Source organism: Tachypleus tridentatus, chromosome 8, assembly GCF_004210375.1.
Source record: "Tachypleus tridentatus isolate NWPU-2018 chromosome 8, ASM421037v1, whole genome shotgun sequence".
In the NCBI taxonomy this organism is placed as follows: domain Eukaryota; kingdom Metazoa; phylum Arthropoda; class Merostomata; order Xiphosura; family Limulidae; genus Tachypleus; species Tachypleus tridentatus.
In genome coordinates, this window is record NC_134832.1 from 99,084,177 (window position 1) to 99,104,392 (window position 20,216).

Here is a 20,216-nt window from a genome sequence, read left to right on the forward strand (position 1 = left end):
TCAGTCACTACAGTAATATGTGTAGCACAGTTCAGTCTTTCTAGATTTATATTGTTATGTTAATCTTTCAGTCACTACAGTAATATGTGTAGCACAGTTCAGTCTTTCTAGATTTATATTGTTATGTTAATCTTTCAGTCACTACAGTAATATGTGTAGCACAGTTCAGTCTTTCTAGATTTATATTGTTATGTTAATCTTTCAGTCACTACAGTAATATGTGTAGCACAGTTCAGTCTTTCTAGATTTATATTGTTATGTTAATCTTTCAGTCACTACAGTAATATGTGTAGCACAGTTCAGTCTTTCTAGATTTATATTGTTATGTTAATCTTTCAGTCACTATGGTCATATGTGTAGCACAGTTCAGTCTTTCTAGATTTATATTGTTATGTTAATCTTTCAGTCACTACAGTAATATGTGTAGCACAGTTCAGTCTTTCTAGATTTATATTGTTATGTTAATCTTTCAGTCACTACAGTAATATGTGTAGCACAGTTCAGTCTTTCTAGATTTATATTGTTATGTTAATCTTTCAGTCACTACAGTAATATGTGTAGCACAGTTCAGTCTTTCTAGATTTATATTGTTATGTTAATCTTTCAGTCACTACAGTAATATGTGTAGCACAGTTCAGTCTTTCTAGATTTATATTGTTATGTTAATCTTTCAGTCACTACAGTAATATGTGTAGCACAGTTCAGTCTTTCTAGATTTATATTGTTATGTTAATCTTTCAGTCACTACAGTAATATGTGTAGCACAGTTCAGTCTTTCTAGATTTATATTGTTATGTTAATCTTTCAGTCACTATGGTAATATGTGTAGCACAGTTCAGTCTTTCTAGATTTATATTGTTATGTTAATCTTTCAGTCACTACAGTAATATGTGTAGCACAGTTCAGTCTTTCTAGATTTATATTGTTATGTTAATCTTTCAGTCACTACAGTAATATGTGTAGCACAGTTCAGTCTTTCTAGATTTATATTGTTATGTTAATCTTTCAGTCACTACAGTAATATGTGTAGCACAGTTCAGTCTTTCTAGATTTATATTGTTATGTTAATCTTTCAGTCACTACAGTAATATGTGTAGCACAGTTCAGTCTTTCTAGATTTATATTGTTATGTTAATCTTTCAGTCACTATGGTAATATGTGTAGCACAGTTCAGTCTTTCTAGATTTATATTGTTATGTTAATCTTTCAGTCACTACAGTAATATGTGTAGCACAGTTCAGTCTTTCTAGATTTATATTGTTATGTTAATCTTTCAGTCACTACAGTAATATGTGTAGCACAGTTCAGTCTTTCTAGATTTATATTGTTATGTTAATCTTTCAGTCACTATGGTAATATGTGTAGCACAGTTCAGTCTTTCTAGATTTATATTGTTATGTTAATCTTTCAGTCACTACAGTAATATGTGTAGCACAGTTCAGTCTTTCTAGATTTATATTGTTATGTTAATCTTTCAGTCACTATGGTAATATGTGTAGCACAGTTCAGTCTTTCTAGATTTATATTGTTATGTTAATCTTTCAGTCACTACAGTAATATGTGTAGCACAGTTCAGTCTTTCTAGATTTATATTGTTATGTTAATCTTTCAGTCACTACAGTAATATGTGTAGCACAGTTCAGTCTTTCTAGATTTATATTGTTATGTTAATCTTTCAGTCACTACAGTAATATGTGTAGCACAGTTCAGTCTTTCTAGATTTATATTGTTATGTTAATCTTTCAGTCACTACAGTAATATGTGTAGCACAGTTCAGTCTTTCTAGATTTATATTGTTATGTTAATCTTTCAGTCACTATGGTAATATGTGTAGCACAGTTCAGTCTTTCTAGATTTATATTGTTATGTTAATCTTTCAGTCACTACAGTAATATGTGTAGCACAGTTCAGTCTTTCTAGATTTATATTGTTATGTTAATCTTTCAGTCACTATGGTCATATGTGTAGCACAGTTCAGTCTTTCTAGATTTATATTGTTATGTTAATCTTTCAGTCACTATGGTCATATGTGTAGCACAGTTCAGTCTTTCTAGATTTATATTGTTATGTTAATCTTTCAGTCACTACAGTAATATGTGTAGCACAGTTCAGTCTTTCTAGATTTATATTGTTATGTTAATCTTTCAGTCACTACAGTAATATGTGTAGCACAGTTCAGTCTTTCTAGATTTATATTGTTATGTTAATCTTTCAGTCACTACAGTAATATGTGTAGCACAGTTCAGTCTTTCTAGATTTATATTGTTATGTTAATCTTTCAGTCACTACAGTAATATGTGTAGCACAGTTCAGTCTTTCTAGATTTATATTGTTATGTTAATCTTTCAGTCACTATGGTCATATGTGTAGCACAGTTCAGTCTTTCTAGATTTATATTGTTATGTTAATCTTTCAGTCACTACAGTAATATGTGTAGCACAGTTCAGTCTTTCTAGATTTATATTGTTATGTTAATCTTTCAGTCACTACAGTAATATGTGTAGCACAGTTCAGTCTTTCTAGATTTATATTGTTATGTTAATCTTTCAGTCACTACAGTAATATGTGTAGCACAGTTCAGTCTTTCTAGATTTATATTGTTATGTTAATCTTTCAGTCACTACAGTAATATGTGTAGCACAGTTCAGTCTTTCTAGATTTATATTGTTATGTTAATCTTTCAGTCACTATGGTCATATGTGTAGCACAGTTCAGTCTTTCTAGATTTATATTGTTATGTTAATCTTTCAGTCACTACAGTAATATGTGTAGCACAGTTCAGTCTTTCTAGATTTATATTGTTATGTTAATCTTTCAGTCACTATGGTCATATGTGTAGCACAGTTCAGTCTTTCTAGATTTATATTGTTATGTTAATCTTTCAGTCACTACAGTAATATGTGTAGCACAGTTCAGTCTTTCTAGATTTATATTGTTATGTTAATCTTTCAGTCACTACAGTAATATGTGTAGCACAGTTCAGTCTTTCTAGATTTATATTGTTATGTTAATCTTTCAGTCACTATGGTCATATGTGTAGCACAGTTCAGTCTTTCTAGATTTATATTGTTATGTTAATCTTTCAGTCACTACAGTAATATGTGTAGCACAGTTCAGTCTTTCTAGATTTATATTGTTATGTTAATCTTTCAGTCACTACAGTAATATGTGTAGCACAGTTCAGTCTTTCTAGATTTATATTGTTATGTTAATCTTTCAGTCACTACAGTAATATGTGTAGCACAGTTCAGTCTTTCTAGATTTATATTGTTATGTTAATCTTTCAGTCACTATGGTAATATGTGTAGCACAGTTCAGTCTTTCTAGATTTATATTGTTATGTTAATCTTTCAGTCACTATGGTAATATGTGTAGCACAGTTCAGTCTTTCTAGATTTATATTGTTATGTTAATCTTTCAGTCACTACAGTAATATGTGTAGCACAGTTCAGTCTTTCTAGATTTATATTGTTATGTTAATCTTTCAGTCACTATGGTAATATGTGTAGCACAGTTCAGTCTTTCTAGATTTATATTGTTATGTTAATCTTTCAGTCACTACAGTAATATGTGTAGCACAGTTCAGTCTTTCTAGATTTATATTGTTATGTTAATCTTTCAGTCACTACAGTAATATGTGTAGCACAGTTCAGTCTTTCTAGATTTATATTGTTATGTTAATCTTTCAGTCACTACAGTAATATGTGTAGCACAGTTCAGTCTTTCTAGATTTATATTGTTATGTTAATCTTTCAGTCACTACAGTAATATGTGTAGCACAGTTCAGTCTTTCTAGATTTATATTGTTATGTTAATCTTTCAGTCACTATGGTCATATGTGTAGCACAGTTCAGTCTTTCTAGATTTATATTGTTATGTTAATCTTTCAGTCACTACAGTAATATGTGTAGCACAGTTCAGTCTTTCTAGATTTATATTGTTATGTTAATCTTTCAGTCACTATGGTCATATGTGTAGCACAGTTCAGTCTTTCTAGATTTATATTGTTATGTTAATCTTTCAGTCACTATGGTAATATGTGTAGCACAGTTCAGTCTTTCTAGATTTATATTGTTATGTTAATCTTTCAGTCACTACAGTAATATGTGTAGCACAGTTCAGTCTTTCTAGATTTATATTGTTATGTTAATCTTTCAGTCACTATGGTAATATGTGTAGCACAGTTCAGTCTTTCTAGATTTATATTGTTATGTTAATCTTTCAGTCACTACAGTAATATGTGTAGCACAGTTCAGTCTTTCTAGATTTATATTGTTATGTTAATCTTTCAGTCACTACAGTAATATGTGTAGCACAGTTCAGTCTTTCTAGATTTATATTGTTATGTTAATCTTTCAGTCACTACAGTAATATGTGTAGCACAGTTCAGTCTTTCTAGATTTATATTGTTATGTTAATCTTTCAGTCACTACAGTAATATGTGTAGCACAGTTCAGTCTTTCTAGATTTATATTGTTATGTTAATCTTTCAGTCACTACAGTAATATGTGTAGCACAGTTCAGTCTTTCTAGATTTATATTGTTATGTTAATCTTTCAGTCACTATGGTAATATGTGTAGCACAGTTCAGTCTTTCTAGATTTATATTGTTATGTTAATCTTTCAGTCACTACAGTAATATGTGTAGCACAGTTCAGTCTTTCTAGATTTATATTGTTATGTTAATCTTTCAGTCACTACAGTAATATGTGTAGCACAGTTCAGTCTTTCTAGATTTATATTGTTATGTTAATCTTTCAGTCACTATGGTAATATGTGTAGCACAGTTCAGTCTTTCTAGATTTATATTGTTATGTTAATCTTTCAGTCACTACAGTAATATGTGTAGCACAGTTCAGTCTTTCTAGATTTATATTGTTATGTTAATCTTTCAGTCACTATGGTCATATGTGTAGCACAGTTCAGTCTTTCTAGATTTATATTGTTATGTTAATCTTTCAGTCACTACAGTAATATGTGTAGCACAGTTCAGTCTTTCTAGATTTATATTGTTATGTTAATCTTTCAGTCACTATGGTAATATGTGTAGCACAGTTCAGTCTTTCTAGATTTATATTGTTATGTTAATCTTTCAGTCACTATGGTAATATGTGTAGCACAGTTCAGTCTTTCTAGATTTATATTGTTATGTTAATCTTTCAGTCACTACAGTAATATGTGTAGCACAGTTCAGTCTTTCTAGATTTATATTGTTATGTTAATCTTTCAGTCACTATGGTCATATGTGTAGCACAGTTCAGTCTTTCTAGATTTATATTGTTATGTTAATCTTTCAGTCACTACAGTAATATGTGTAGCACAGTTCAGTCTTTCTAGATTTATATTGTTATGTTAATCTTTCAGTCACTATGGTCATATGTGTAGCACAGTTCAGTCTTTCTAGATTTATATTGTTATGTTAATCTTTCAGTCACTACAGTAATATGTGTAGCACAGTTCAGTCTTTCTAGATTTATATTGTTATGTTAATCTTTCAGTCACTACAGTAATATGTGTAGCACAGTTCAGTCTTTCTAGATTTATATTGTTATGTTAATCTTTCAGTCACTATGGTCATATGTGTAGCACAGTTCAGTCTTTCTAGATTTATATTGTTATGTTAATCTTTCAGTCACTACAGTAATATGTGTAGCACAGTTCAGTCTTTCTAGATTTATATTGTTATGTTAATCTTTCAGTCACTATGGTAATATGTGTAGCACAGTTCAGTCTTTCTAGATTTATATTGTTATGTTAATCTTTCAGTCACTACAGTAATATGTGTAGCACAGTTCAGTCTTTCTAGATTTATATTGTTATGTTAATCTTTCAGTCACTATGGTAATATGTGTAGCACAGTTCAGTCTTTCTAGATTTATATTGTTATGTTAATCTTTCAGTCACTACAGTAATATGTGTAGCACAGTTCAGTCTTTCTAGATTTATATTGTTATGTTAATCTTTCAGTCACTACAGTAATATGTGTAGCACAGTTCAGTCTTTCTAGATTTATATTGTTATGTTAATCTTTCAGTCACTATGGTCATATGTGTAGCACAGTTCAGTCTTTCTAGATTTATATTGTTATGTTAATCTTTCAGTCACTACAGTAATATGTGTAGCACAGTTCAGTCTTTCTAGATTTATATTGTTATGTTAATCTTTCAGTCACTATGGTAATATGTGTAGCACAGTTCAGTCTTTCTAGATTTATATTGTTATGTTAATCTTTCAGTCACTACAGTAATATGTGTAGCACAGTTCAGTCTTTCTAGATTTATATTGTTATGTTAATCTTTCAGTCACTATGGTCATATGTGTAGCACAGTTCAGTCTTTCTAGATTTATATTGTTATGTTAATCTTTCAGTCACTACAGTAATATGTGTAGCACAGTTCAGTCTTTCTAGATTTATATTGTTATGTTAATCTTTCAGTCACTACAGTAATATGTGTAGCACAGTTCAGTCTTTCTAGATTTATATTGTTATGTTAATCTTTCAGTCACTATGGTAATATGTGTAGCACAGTTCAGTCTTTCTAGATTTATATTGTTATGTTAATCTTTCAGTCACTACAGTAATATGTGTAGCACAGTTCAGTCTTTCTAGATTTATATTGTTATGTTAATCTTTCAGTCACTATGGTCATATGTGTAGCACAGTTCAGTCTTTCTAGATTTATATTGTTATGTTAATCTTTCAGTCACTATGGTCATATGTGTAGCACAGTTCAGTCTTTCTAGATTTATATTGTTATGTTAATCTTTCAGTCACTACAGTAATATGTGTAGCACAGTTCAGTCTTTCTAGATTTATATTGTTATGTTAATCTTTCAGTCACTACAGTAATATGTGTAGCACAGTTCAGTCTTTCTAGATTTATATTGTTATGTTAATCTTTCAGTCACTATGGTAATAAATGTAGCACAGTTCAGTCTTTCTAGATTTATATTGTTATGTTAATCTTTCAGTCACTACAGTAATATGTGTAGCACAGTTCAGTCTTTCTAGATTTATATTGTTATGTTAATCTTTCAGTCACTATGGTAATATGTGTAGCACAGTTCAGTCTTTCTAGATTTATATTGTTATGTTAATCTTTCAGTCACTATGGTTATATGTGTAGCACAGTTCAGTCTTTCTAGATTTATATTGTTATGTTAATCTTTCAGTCACTACAGTAATATGTGTAGCACAGTTCAGTCTTTCTAGATTTATATTGTTATGTTAATCTTTCAGTCACTATGGTAATATGTGTAGCACAGTTCAGTCTTTCTAGATTTATATTGTTATGTTAATCTTTCAGTCACTACAGTAATATGTGTAGCACAGTTCAGTCTTTCTAGATTTATATTGTTATGTTAATCTTTCAGTCACTACATGGTAATATGTGTAGCACAGTTCAGTCTTTCTAGATTTATATTGTTATGTTAATCTTTCAGTCACTACAGTAATATGTGTAGCACAGTTCAGTCTTTCTAGATTTATATTGTTATGTTAATCTTTCAGTCACTACAGTAATATGTGTAGCACAGTTCAGTCTTTCTAGATTTATATTGTTATGTTAATCTTTCAGTCACTACAGTAATATGTGTAGCACAGTTCAGTCTTTCTAGATTTATATTGTTATGTTAATCTTTCAGTCACTACAGTAATATGTGTAGCACAGTTCAGTCTTTCTAGATTTATATTGTTATGTTAATCTTTCAGTCACTATGGTCATATGTGTAGCACAGTTCAGTCTTTCTAGATTTATATTGTTATGTTAATCTTTCAGTCACTACAGTAATATGTGTAGCACAGTTCAGTCTTTCTGGATTTATATTGTTATGTTAATCTTTCAGTCATCAGAGTAATATGTGTAGCACAGTTCAGTCTTTCTAGATTTATATTGTTATGTTAATCTTTCAGTCACTACAGTAATATGTGTAGCAGAGTTCAGTCTTTCTAGATTTATATTGTTATGTTAATCTTTCAGTCACTATGGTCATATGTGTAGCACAGTTCAGTCTTTCTAGATTTATATTGTTATGTTAATCTTTCAGTCACTACAGTAATATGTGTAGCACAGTTCAGTCTTTCTAGATTTATATTGTTATGTTAATCTTTCAGTCACTATGGTCATATGTGTAGCACAGTTCAGTCTTTCTAGATTTATATTGTTATGTTAATCTTTCAGTCACTACAGTAATATGTGTAGCACAGTTCAGTCTTTCTAGATTTATATTGTTATGTTAATCTTTCAGTCACTATGGTCATATGTGTAGCACAGTTCAGTCTTTCTAGATTTATATTGTTATGTTAATCTTTCAGTCACTACAGTAATATGTGTAGCACAGTTCAGTCTTTCTAGATTTATATTGTTATGTTAATCTTTCAGTCACTACAGTAATATGTGTAGCACAGTTCAGTCTTTCTAGATTTATATTGTTATGTTAATCTTTCAGTCACTACAGTAATATGTGTAGCACAGTTCAGTCTTTCTAGATTTATATTGTTATGTTAATCTTTCAGTCACTACAGTAATATGTGTAGCACAGTTCAGTCTTTCTAGATTTATATTGTTATGTTAATCTTTCAGTCACTACAGTAATATGTGTAGCACAGTTCAGTCTTTCTAGATTTATATTGTTATGTTAATCTTTCAGTCACTATGGTGATATGTGTAACACAGTTCAGTCTTTCTAGATTTATATTGTTATGTTAATCTTTCAGTCACTACAGTAATATGTGTAGCACAGTTCAGTCTTTCTAGATTTATATTGTTATGTTAATCTTTCAGTCACTACAGTAATATGTGTAGCACAGTTCAGTCTTTCTAGATTTATATTGTTATGTTAATCTTTCAGTCACTACAGTAATATGTGTAGCACAGTTCAGTCTTTCTAGATTTATATTGTTATGTTAATCTTTCAGTCACTACAGTAATATGTGTAGCACAGTTCAGTCTTTCTAGATTTATATTGTTATGTTAATCTTTCAGTCACTACAGTAATATGTGTAGCACAGTTCAGTCTTTCTAGATTTATATTGTTATGTTAATCTTTCAGTCACTATGGTAATATGTGTAGTACAGTTCAGTCTTTCTAGATTTATATTGTTATGTTAATCTTTCAGTCACTATGGTCATATGTGTAGCACAGTTCAGTCTTACTGGATTTATATTGTTATGTTAATCTTTCAGTCACAATGGTCATATGTGTATCACTCTTCACTCACTCTATGGTATTTTTTCTAGTACAATCCAGTCTTTACAGACTATTTAGATCCTCTAAGTCATTGTATAACATTCTTGAAAAAAAATCAATTTCAACTTCAGTATTTTACATAATTTTGCTTATTTCTTCTTTCAAATAAATTTAATCTTTTGAAAACCGTGCCATAGTTATAGATGTGAATTTTGGAGCTTTGCCAAACAAGAATAGATCAAAGTATACGAACTGTTGGAAAATTATCGTCCAAATCTGAACCGAAAACTTATTTTAAAGGAGTCTAAAAAAATGGAAAGAAAAAAAACAATTTTTAAAGATTTTTTTTTATTTAATTCATTTTGCAGAAGTCATGCCCTCATATTATACAGAAACGGAAATATTAGGATTGCGCGTTAGATATATTTACATGATTTAACCTTTATACTATTCACAGTTCAGCCATCACAAAAAGCTCTTTGTGAGCCGATGACTGTCTTTACTCTAGTAATAGGGTTGTCATGAAATAAACCTAGCACAAAGGTACACCAAAATGACAGAAAACAACAACAGATTTCTCTGTACTATGTAACTTGCCCGATCACCAAGTTTAACCATAGAATTGACCCGATAAACCATGCTCTATGGTATCATGAGGTTTTCGCCTATTTTTATCGGTTATTTTATTTCTGTTTTTTGCTTTTGGATGTCGCGCAAAGCTACACGATGGTTGTCTGCGTTACTTTATATCTGAATATCATGGATTTTCTTGCGAATGTTCTGGATTCGGCGATTATTAGTTATTCCATAAGAGCCCCTGGAAAACTGTGACACGTCTTGGAGCGTACCATACACGAGTTTATGGGTTACCACAGGATATAACGATGTTCTGAGGTTTGGCGTAACGAGTCAATTATCATTAAAGACCATATCACTGCTGTTGCGTAGGGCCTGTTCTGGTTACTGCAGAACAAAACACAACCATATATTTTTTTAATGCATTGGTATGTTAGAAGTATTGGATGGATGGCTGTGAAAAATGTAACTCGCTTTAACACGTATTATGAATGGATATTAATAAGTACCCTAAGTAAAAAAATACGATATGCTGGAGAACGCCGCATAAAAAATTATGAAAACTGTAATAACTCTGTCAGCATACGTGATACCTTAATAAAACTGGTATCAAAATGAAGCTAATATAATGGCTTATAATACAGTTTAACATAATTTATATTATTCGTACGATTACTCTGATATTGTGATGAAATATGCAATTTCCGAACATGACATTTTTATATTTGTACTCTAAAAACTCTTTATAATATTTCATCGTTTGAGGTTCTCTTTGGTAGAACAAGGCGCAACTATATTATTCTGATGTATTAATATCTCCTAAGCCCAAAACAATGGTTGTGTATTATTCTGATGTATTAGTATCTCCCAAGTCCAAAACAACGGTTTTGTGTTATACTGATGTATTAGTATCTTGTAATTTCAAAACAATGGTTGCGTATTATTCTCATGTATTAGTATCTTTCAAGTCCAAAACAATGGTCAATGGTTGTGAAATAATTAACCCGTTACTAAACATGGATGTCTACTGGTACTGGTACTAAATCTGCAATAAGATCATCAGTTCTAATGACATCTTACACATGCATATTGATAAAATATTATAGCATGTTAACATATTTCATCATTCTTTATTCAACACACAAACAAGTGAAAAAGTTTGTTTCGTCACCGTTATTATCATCACTGTCAGAATACATAACTAATTTTTTTACATTGAAGAACCATTGACCAAACGCCAGGTCAGGGGTCATTTAACGAGCTGTATAGTAATGTACTTGCCAAGTTTTCCGTCCTAAAATCTACCCAGAAGTTTAATTATTGTTATTCTCTCGGTATGGCAAGGTAGGTTTAGGGGTTCAACTCGAAATCTGAAGGTCGTGAGTTCGAATCCCCATCTCACCAAACATGCTCACCCTTTCAGCTGTGGGGGCGTTATAATGTGACAGTCAATCCCACTATTCGTTGGTAAAAGAGTAGCTCAAGAGTTGGCGGTGGGTGGTGATGACGAGCTGCCTTCTCTCTGGTCTTACACTCCTAAATTAGGGACCGATAGCGCAGATAGCCCTTGTGTAGCTTTGCGCGAAATTCTAAAACAAAATTCTTGTTACAGCAAACGGTTCACGTGCACCTATCAAAAGTATCATGAATATTTACCATAACAATGTTTTTTTCATACTGTAACTATGTTTAATGTGTGTGTGTTTTCTTATAGCAAAGCCACATCGGGCTATCTGCTGAGCCCACCGAGGGGATTCGAAACCTGATTTTAGCCTTGTAAATCCGTAGACTTACCGCTGTACCGGCGTGAGGCGCTATGTTTAACAATACTTAGTTGTTTTTATAAAAAAAATTATGCTTTTTATGTAATTATGTTTATGATATTTTGATTTTACAAAAAGTTACTGAATTATAATGAATAATACTTTAAAATGTGTTTGGTCATGCATGCAAAAATACATGTGGAAAACGGAGCTAAGTCTGCTAGTATACAGCTTGTCTAAACAATTAACCTGAAGAAACAAAATGATTCTATAACAAAATAACATTGAATTTGATTTATATGCGCTTATTTTTTCCCTCCCTTGGAAGTTAACGAAGTTAACTGCTAGTATGAAGTGGTATCTAAACACGCGCGCTCGTATGTAGTGGTTGCTAACTACATCTGTGAACTGGTTCAATGCTATGTATGTATGAACTAATTCTGTAAATCAACAAAATTTCCACGTGTTAACAAATTAACATCGTTTCTAATGTAAGTGTATATATATTTACGTTTTTGTCTCCGCGACACCTAACAACCTGGTCAGTAATTTTTTTTTTTCATCTCACATATATTTAGTATTTTCTGAAAAAATGACGGGGGCGAGTCAATATAGCAATCACTAGTACACAATATAAAGTTTAGTACAAATTTGGCAAGCTGGTAACTTCCATTGAATTCCAATTGAACAATTGAATGAACAACTTACTTACTTTTTTTTTTTGAAAACAGTTCCTAAGAAAAACATACATTGAGTAGTCATTAAGCGCATTTCTATTTATTATCACAGTTTGTAGAAATAAAGAATGTGTTTCCTTGGGTATTCAACTTGGATGAGTTTCTAGCTGAGCTTTGTAACATATCTAATGGGTTGTTAGTCAAGCACAGAAGTTAGTGAATTAATAAACGAACAAAAAGACATAATAATGTTCTGTTGAAACACGTGGTATGTTCTCACGTGGTGTGTTCTCTACATAAAATAATGAATCGTTGTTTGCCAATTTGCTATTGTATTAGCATAACCTGCTTCCGTACACAAGTAATTTTTATTAAATTTGTTTTCAACCAATCCAAAAGTGTATTATTTTTTTTTTACAAATTAATAACAACAAAAGAGTTATAACATATATAAAAACACTCACCACCGGCGAACTAATCCGGCATCCTTTACAATCACAAGTCGGTGGATGGACGGCTAAGATGCCCTTGGACAACAACAGTTTCATACTTTTTCCATCATGTCTTATGCTGCGTTTCCAGTCCTTAGCTGTCTCTCGTCCACTAACGTATTGGAATTCGTTCGGTGTAAGCCACATATCCCGGAACCAAATACACGGTCCTTTAGAGCCTTGGCACAGCTTGGATAGATATAGCTGACCATTGTTCCCACCACATTCAACTTCCAAAACTACGTCTCCATTTTGGTAACGAGGTTTTAGGTAATCTCTATAAGCTGACATATCTGGGTAACAATCGTTTGTCGTATCTGACTTTGACCCGAACCGCTCAGCGGGAGGCTTTGGGGAAGTTCTTTTCGTCTTCATCCCGTTAGTGGCAGGATTTATGTCGTTAGAGGCAGAGCAGCTTTCACTTGAATTGTAGACTACGTTGCTCGAACTGAATTCATCGTTCACGTGATTTCGTTCTTTTCTAGGTTGCTGTTTTCTGATATTGACAGGTGAGACTCCCGGGGCATCGCGCTTGTTCTTAGCGCCGTGAAAACTTTGCAAACTTTCCCTCATGCTCAACAAGGACGATTGGCGTTTAGGGTCAGTGGCGTGTATTTGTATGTCCTTTGCCGTAGTGACGCCACTGATGACCCTCGCTTCCATACCCCACGGCACCGTTGCTGCCGACATCGTCAGTTTACGCGATGATACTTTCACTAACAAACGAACAGCAGTGACAAGCGTCTCCACAACAACGTTTGTTAGCCGAGCACGTTAGGGTAAAATAATACTGTGCAAGAAAGATGCTTCAAAGCAGAAGTATTGTCAAGATAAAGGTTTCAGGTGGCGTTGCTGCAGTCACTGCCGGTATGCAAAGGAAGTGGCGGGAACGGCCGGACGGATGTCAACTCTATATATCCGTCGCTCCTGCAGGGGCCCGGGAGAAAGGTCGACTAACTGACGCATGCTGATAATGTTATCTTTAGCAACCTCCGACCTTACTCTACTAACAAGACTAAGGAAAGGGATAGGGGAGGAAGCTGGGGATAGGGGAGAAAGCTATCGACTACTTTACTGAACCTCGTCATCGGATACCGACGTTTCTGAACAAACGAATGTAAACTTTGGTTCATATATGCTGAATTCTTAAACACATGTAGAGGTTTTACTCATATTCAATTGGTTGCACGTAATAGGTAAGATAAAAAACACTTATTTTTACAATATATTTATCGTCTTCAACTTACACTATGTGGAGATACAAAACATTGTCCCGGATCGCTGTCTTAAACAATTCGAAACGCCAGCGAAATATTGTGTCGGACGTTTTAATGCTGATGGTCCCTGGGTTTTACGTACAAGAAGAAAGACAAAACTATTAACTACTTGTGAATAACACAGTTAGTTTGAATAAGAGGAAGGGGTGTCAAGAGAAATGGGAGTACAGAAGGAAATGTAACTGATGTTCGCTGCTACTTCTAGTATTTTCGTCGAATGTATACATAGTTCTTGTAGAATATAGCTAAACTGATCTTTACGTTTAAGTCGGTTAGGGTTTTTTTTACAACTTAGTTTTACGACATCCACACTCGTGTGATATCGAATACTATGTTTGTTGTCGGCTCCGAAGATACGAGCTCGAATGGAGATTACTCATGTCCGAAGAAACTAGGTACAACAACCGCGCACTCACTTTTGCCTACGGGTTCGATTACTTTCTTTTTGCTAACAAGAAAAGTTGACAATAGCGCCACTGGCCCAGGGAAACCCTAGGTACGGAAGTGCGCGTGCATGGTCAGAGAACTTTACCGGTAATATGCCTCTTAACGCCCGTCTAAGCAGAATCACTCAACTTTGCAACATTTCACATTTCCAGCAGCTTTGTTACTCAGTTCATATAAAAAGATCACCTTCTGAAAGCTGAACGTTATACTTTACTTAACACTTAGGTGTAGGTCATCAAACTCTGATCCAGAAATGTGTTTTTATAAAAACCTATTTTAATTCAACACATGCTACAGCAAATACATTCAAATACATGTTACAGGATGTTAGAAACAGACAGCTCCTAATCGTGTATTGGATTACCATGAAAAATTAAACAAGTTACCAAAAATGTTCATATTTACAGGTCAACCAATCAAGCACACTTTCCCATAATTTGTAGAAAGCAATAATTGAAAAGCATAACAAAACCACCAGTTTGAGAAATCACTTTTTTTTAACCATTAATTAAAAAGTTTTGAAATAAATGTGTGTTTTTTCTTATAGCAAAGCCACATCGGGCTCTCTGCCGAGCCCACCTAGGGAATCGAAGCTTTTAGCTTGTAAATCCGTAGACTTACCACCGTACTAGCGGGGTATATTCGAGAAAAACACTGTATTAAAAATATTTAATCGGCTTTTGTGGTGACCGTTATGAAGACGCCATTTTGCAATAGCGCTAAATTCTAAAAAATAATCACTGTTATTTATAAATCATAAAAGTGATTTCTGATGTAATTGTAAAACCTCCTGACTAAACAGTAAATATATCATTCTAAGAATTCATGAGTGCAGACATTGAAGATTATGTTATGATAAGATAACCATTCTATTAATTTATTGTTATCGTGGAAAGAATTGATAATTTCAAGAGAAAAATAACTAGTACCATTTTGATGTTATTTTCTTGGGGGAGAGGGGGCATGCTTGAACCTGCAATAAAGCTGAGATTTCCTGATAAATGGGGTAGCTAGCTGTTTAATTTTTTAACTCATGTGTATAAAATATGATTAAATGTACCTTATTGTAAAATAAATACAATAGCAAACCTCTTACTCTTTTGCAGTGCGCTAAGGAAAATAAAAAAATCTTTATATTTCAGTATTTGTATCTGTGCTATTTTGAAATTTTATTCGCGAATGTCAGATTGCGTTTTGCTTCACAAGTCATAGCAATGAGAAAAATTGTCTTTTGCAAAGCAAAAAAGCAGCTCTTAACGTTTCCAGTTGCTTCAGTGCAGTATGACGCAATATCCTGTGCACGTGCTGCCTAGAACATTGTCCAAACATGGAACCTTTTGCCCTTTCCATGATGGCAGTGTGAATTCTAAAAAATAATCACTGTTATTTATAAATCATAAAAGTGATTTCTGATGTAATTGTAAAACCTCCTGACTAAACAGTAAATATATCATTCTAAGAATCTATGAGTGCAGACATTAAATGTAATGAGACGTTCCGTTGTAGCTTCTAAGTAAGTCGAACAAGTGAATCTGTAACCAAGAAGGTTAAGGGACAATCTGGATTTTTGTCAAAATCACATTAAGTAGAACTATACAGACAAAATTTTATTCCCTAACCATTTACGATTTAAATTTTTGATAATGTAAAAACAGGCGAAGGTTGTGTATTTAGCTCTTATTGTCCAAAATTCTGTAAGTAAAAAAAATATTTAAAGTACCTTTATCAATTAATTACCATTTTCACTCAAACGACTACAAAACTACAGTACAGTTTAATAAACACTTTAATAATGAGTTTTTTTAAAATTATATAATATATAAGTGTGTTTTAAATTTTTCTTATGGGGTCTATTTTGAAGGTTATTTTTGTCCCAAAACTTAACAAAATGTGTCATAAGAATATTTTGAAACATCCAAATGCTATCAGAAAGGATCATTCACCATCAAAATGCGGTCTTTCTTTTAATTAAGCTAAACAGATTTGAGCGTATAATTTACCGTAGGTTAAGATATGTGTTTTTAAAAGTAGTTCACACTGATTAAACATTTTGTACCTTTGAAAATTTAGTAAATGTAACTTATTCAACACGGACGATTTTCATATATTAATTTACTGTTTCTCTGCTCTTTATTTAAATCTATACTCCAGCCTGCTCCAGCTTTCTTTAACTGGGGACAGCAACGAAAGAAACGTAGAGACTAGAATAACGATAATTATTGAATTTGTGATTGAACCAATAGAAAGTTTAGAAAAAATAGTCCGCATGAAGAATCCAGACAAATATTTGAATACGTCACTGAGAGAAAGCTTGTTCTTTCACGTGCAGTTTCTTACTTGTTTTCAGATCAGAACTATACACGCTTATCATAGGAAACAAGAGATCCTAGTTCTATTTTACTTTTCACGAGATGCGATACCTTTCATTTTGTCCACATTATGAACTTAAATATATGTGGACGCTATGATAAATACAACAAAAATTTTAGCTTTCACACAATTTATTTAGAACATTACATGTTATTACAGAATTCATTATTACCCCACCCAAAGGTTTTGTATAAGCTTTAAGAACACAATACGTATATACTTCAAACATAATATACACTGTACGATGGTCAGAATGATTTTGTAGTAAGAGGTAGAGAGAAACGTAGTGGAATAATATGTGCTTTTGTTACCTGCTTTTAACACCCAGCTCTTGATGTCCTTCCGTAGTATTTTACGTGATTAATTATTTAATAATAATTGGCCACAGAAGTAGCTTATGGGCCAAATTGAAAGGTCATTGGTCAAAGTAGGAAGTAGGTATAACTCAAAAAACAGCTCTTCATATCAGCTTTGTAGCGGCTGTAGGAGTAAAAAACATCAGTGAGTTTATGCGTTACTGCAATAGTGGCGACAAGTTTTTTCATTACATTACTCCACAGAGTGTGCTAGCAAATTCTATAAGATATATAAGACATTTGTCTCTCCTATACCAACACTGTGTTTATGTTGTGCCATAAAAAATAAATAGTTTTTTTTTGGTGATAAAACATGGCGTCATCTATGAATGTACTTAATGTTAATTTGCGTCAAAGATAATAAATGCCCAATAACACAAATATTGGGATGGAGGGTTTATAAACCCTCCGTCAAATACTCCTTGTTGAAAACTTTCATCTCACGAAGTTTGGTTCAGATTGATTTAACGACCCAAGAATAGTTAGATAACGGACAAACAGGCAGACACATAGGCTTTAGTGCCATATATATATATGTATCTATATAATAGATCATTGTATTTTAGAGTTTAATATAAAATCGTAATAATACCACAAAATTTAAGATAAAGATTGTAGCTTCCGTGATTAAAGGCATTCAACGGATATAACATTTAGATCTAAATTATCAAGTTCGACTAACTGGATTTTGTTTTTTATCCATCGTTGTACATACTTTCATTAAAATTACTAAATTAAGAATATCATGAACTATGAAATATAAGTCATCATTTGGAAAGAAGCTGTCACTAAGTGTGTCTGTTTACAACTGGCAAACAACTGCAGTGTTTGCTACTAAACATGGCATGTACCCTTAGACCCCCCACGAATATGTTTTAGGAGAAACATCGTATGGATTTTGACTCTCCTACTTCATACCCTTGGGACAGCTATGTCAACCCCATACGTTGAACTGGTAAGTCAGCTAATAAGCTTTAACTGTTCTAATCGTTTCTATAAGTTTTATTTGCATTAGCAGTGATTTGTACGTTCGCTGCTTAGTCATTCTTTTCTATTTACAACATCTGGCGTCACCTAGCAGTTAAGCATGTGGGGTTGCGAATCCAAGGACCCTTAGTTTGAGGCATGATGCTGTTGAACATATTAAATTATAAGTTTATTATAAACATGATAACCAATTTTTTTACTTGATTAAAACAACCAGAACGCACCCCTTGTAGCGGAGGTTACTGGTGGATGGTTGCCCTCTCTCTGACTACTAGTTCAAAATGAGGAATGGCTGTTCCTGAATTTTAGGAAGTCTCTGTCTTTTCCTTTAGGCCGCTCGCGTATAAGTGTTACATAGGTTGACATTTCCATTTTCGGTTCTATTTAAAATTATTTTTTCGCCGAATTGGAAAAAAATATATATATTAAAGAACATTTAAACTATTTCTAACATTAAATATATACTCAATAAGGAGAAGTTCACATTATAAGAGTAGTTTGTTTTTATTAAACATAAAGTCTTATAATAGGTTATCTGTATCGTGCTTACAACGTATCTCGAAACCTAAATTTTAGCGTTATAAACCTTTCAGGCTTACGCTAGGCCACTGAGTGTCTATAACATTATTAAATGAATGTTACTTACCAAATCCAAAGTAATATATGAATTGAGGCTTAGGACAGCATTGTTCTACGACGCTGTTTGAAGTAAAATTTAATGAAATGCTTTCAGTTTGGTATTAAATAAGGTGTTCAGTGCTTTCCTTTAGTTTGATTTTAAGCCAACGGTAGCTCGTCAGTGATTCTGAAATATTCTAACACTTAAAATCGAGTTTAGATACTTGTGTTAGTCAAAGCAGAGATAGCCCATTGTTTGTTTAGTAAGGTTTCCGACTAAGAAAAGTGTAGACTTGCTTACAAATAAAGATTATTTGTTGAAAGATAGTCTTCTTTATGTCCTAATGAAGATTCAGCCAGTTGACAATTTAAGCTTTGTTTTTATACTAAAGAGATTGTTTTAAAGGTCATCATAAATAGGTTTGCATGGTAAAAAATGTGTTATAGTATGCCAAGATAACATAATATAAACAAGAAACTCTACATTTAGTGGTTTTATGAGCAGGAATGCAAATATCAATACATAGAATGTTTATTTAGAGTTTCAAAGTAAATTACATGATGCGAAGTGATAGTCGTCCATGGACTATTGCTATTAGACAAGACTTGCTAAGATATTATAATCATTACATTTATAAAGTAGTGATGACCATGTGCCACGCCTTTTATAACAACAATGGTGAAAGAGTGAGTGAAATAGTTATTAGTGACTATTTGTTTGGCTTGGTCTGAAGATGTGTCACTCTGGTTTACAAATCAGAATTTTTTTTTGGCTTTGTTTTCTTCCCTCCCAATTCTACAGTTAAGAGTGAAGAGGTACATGTGATTAGTGGAAATTAATGTTTCAGGTTGCATTAATTTAATTACTTTATTTCCCTGAAGTGAAATAGAAGTGAGTAAAAATAACAGAACATCTGATCTTCTTTTTAAGTAGCTAAAGTCTTTAACAGAAAGGAATGAACTGGTAATACCAAGAAGTCCTCATGATAAAGAGTAAGGGAGACATCTAAGTCATTAATATCTGAACACTTGCACTGGAAACATTTTCGACACATTAAAATTACATTAAGAGTGGTTCATTATATGCTACTGAAACCGTTTATTTTCTATTATATTTCCATCTTGAATTTCTTTTGCCTTGAAACTCTATCATTGGTTTTATTATCTCTGGTCAGTCCTTCCAGAAGACTCCACCATGGATCAGACATGCGACATCTTTTAGAGAGCAACTCAATTGCTTTCGTCTCTTTACTACGTAAGATTTACTTCAGTGCAGAAAAGTAACACTACACCGTTCCAGGCAAGCATATTTTAAATTCTAGAACAGGACATATTGAAGAGAAAAACCTTGTAAATACACAGTTTTACGCTTTGCCCAGTTTTTATCTCTGAATACTCTGTTAACATTTATCATCATCATTTTCAAAATCGAATGGAGATGGAAACGTCAAAATTAGTAAAGGTT

The 20,216-nt window shown here is 32.6% G+C and overlaps 1 protein-coding gene across 2 annotated transcripts in view; it reads right to left on the minus strand.

Moving 5' to 3' along the window:
* The window catches only part of LOC143223036 (uncharacterized), a 178,375-nt gene extending 163,866 nt beyond the window's left edge, over positions 1 to 14,509 (minus strand). For both annotated transcript variants that reach the window (XM_076450410.1, XM_076450411.1), the window contains exon 1: positions 12,670 to 14,509. In XM_076450410.1, the coding sequence (XP_076306525.1) occupies positions 12,670 to 13,386 (717 nt within the window). In that variant the 5' untranslated portion in view covers positions 13,387 to 14,509. The remainder of the gene's footprint in view (positions 1 to 12,669) is intronic.
* Positions 14,510 to 20,216: the final 5,707 nt, after the last annotated feature.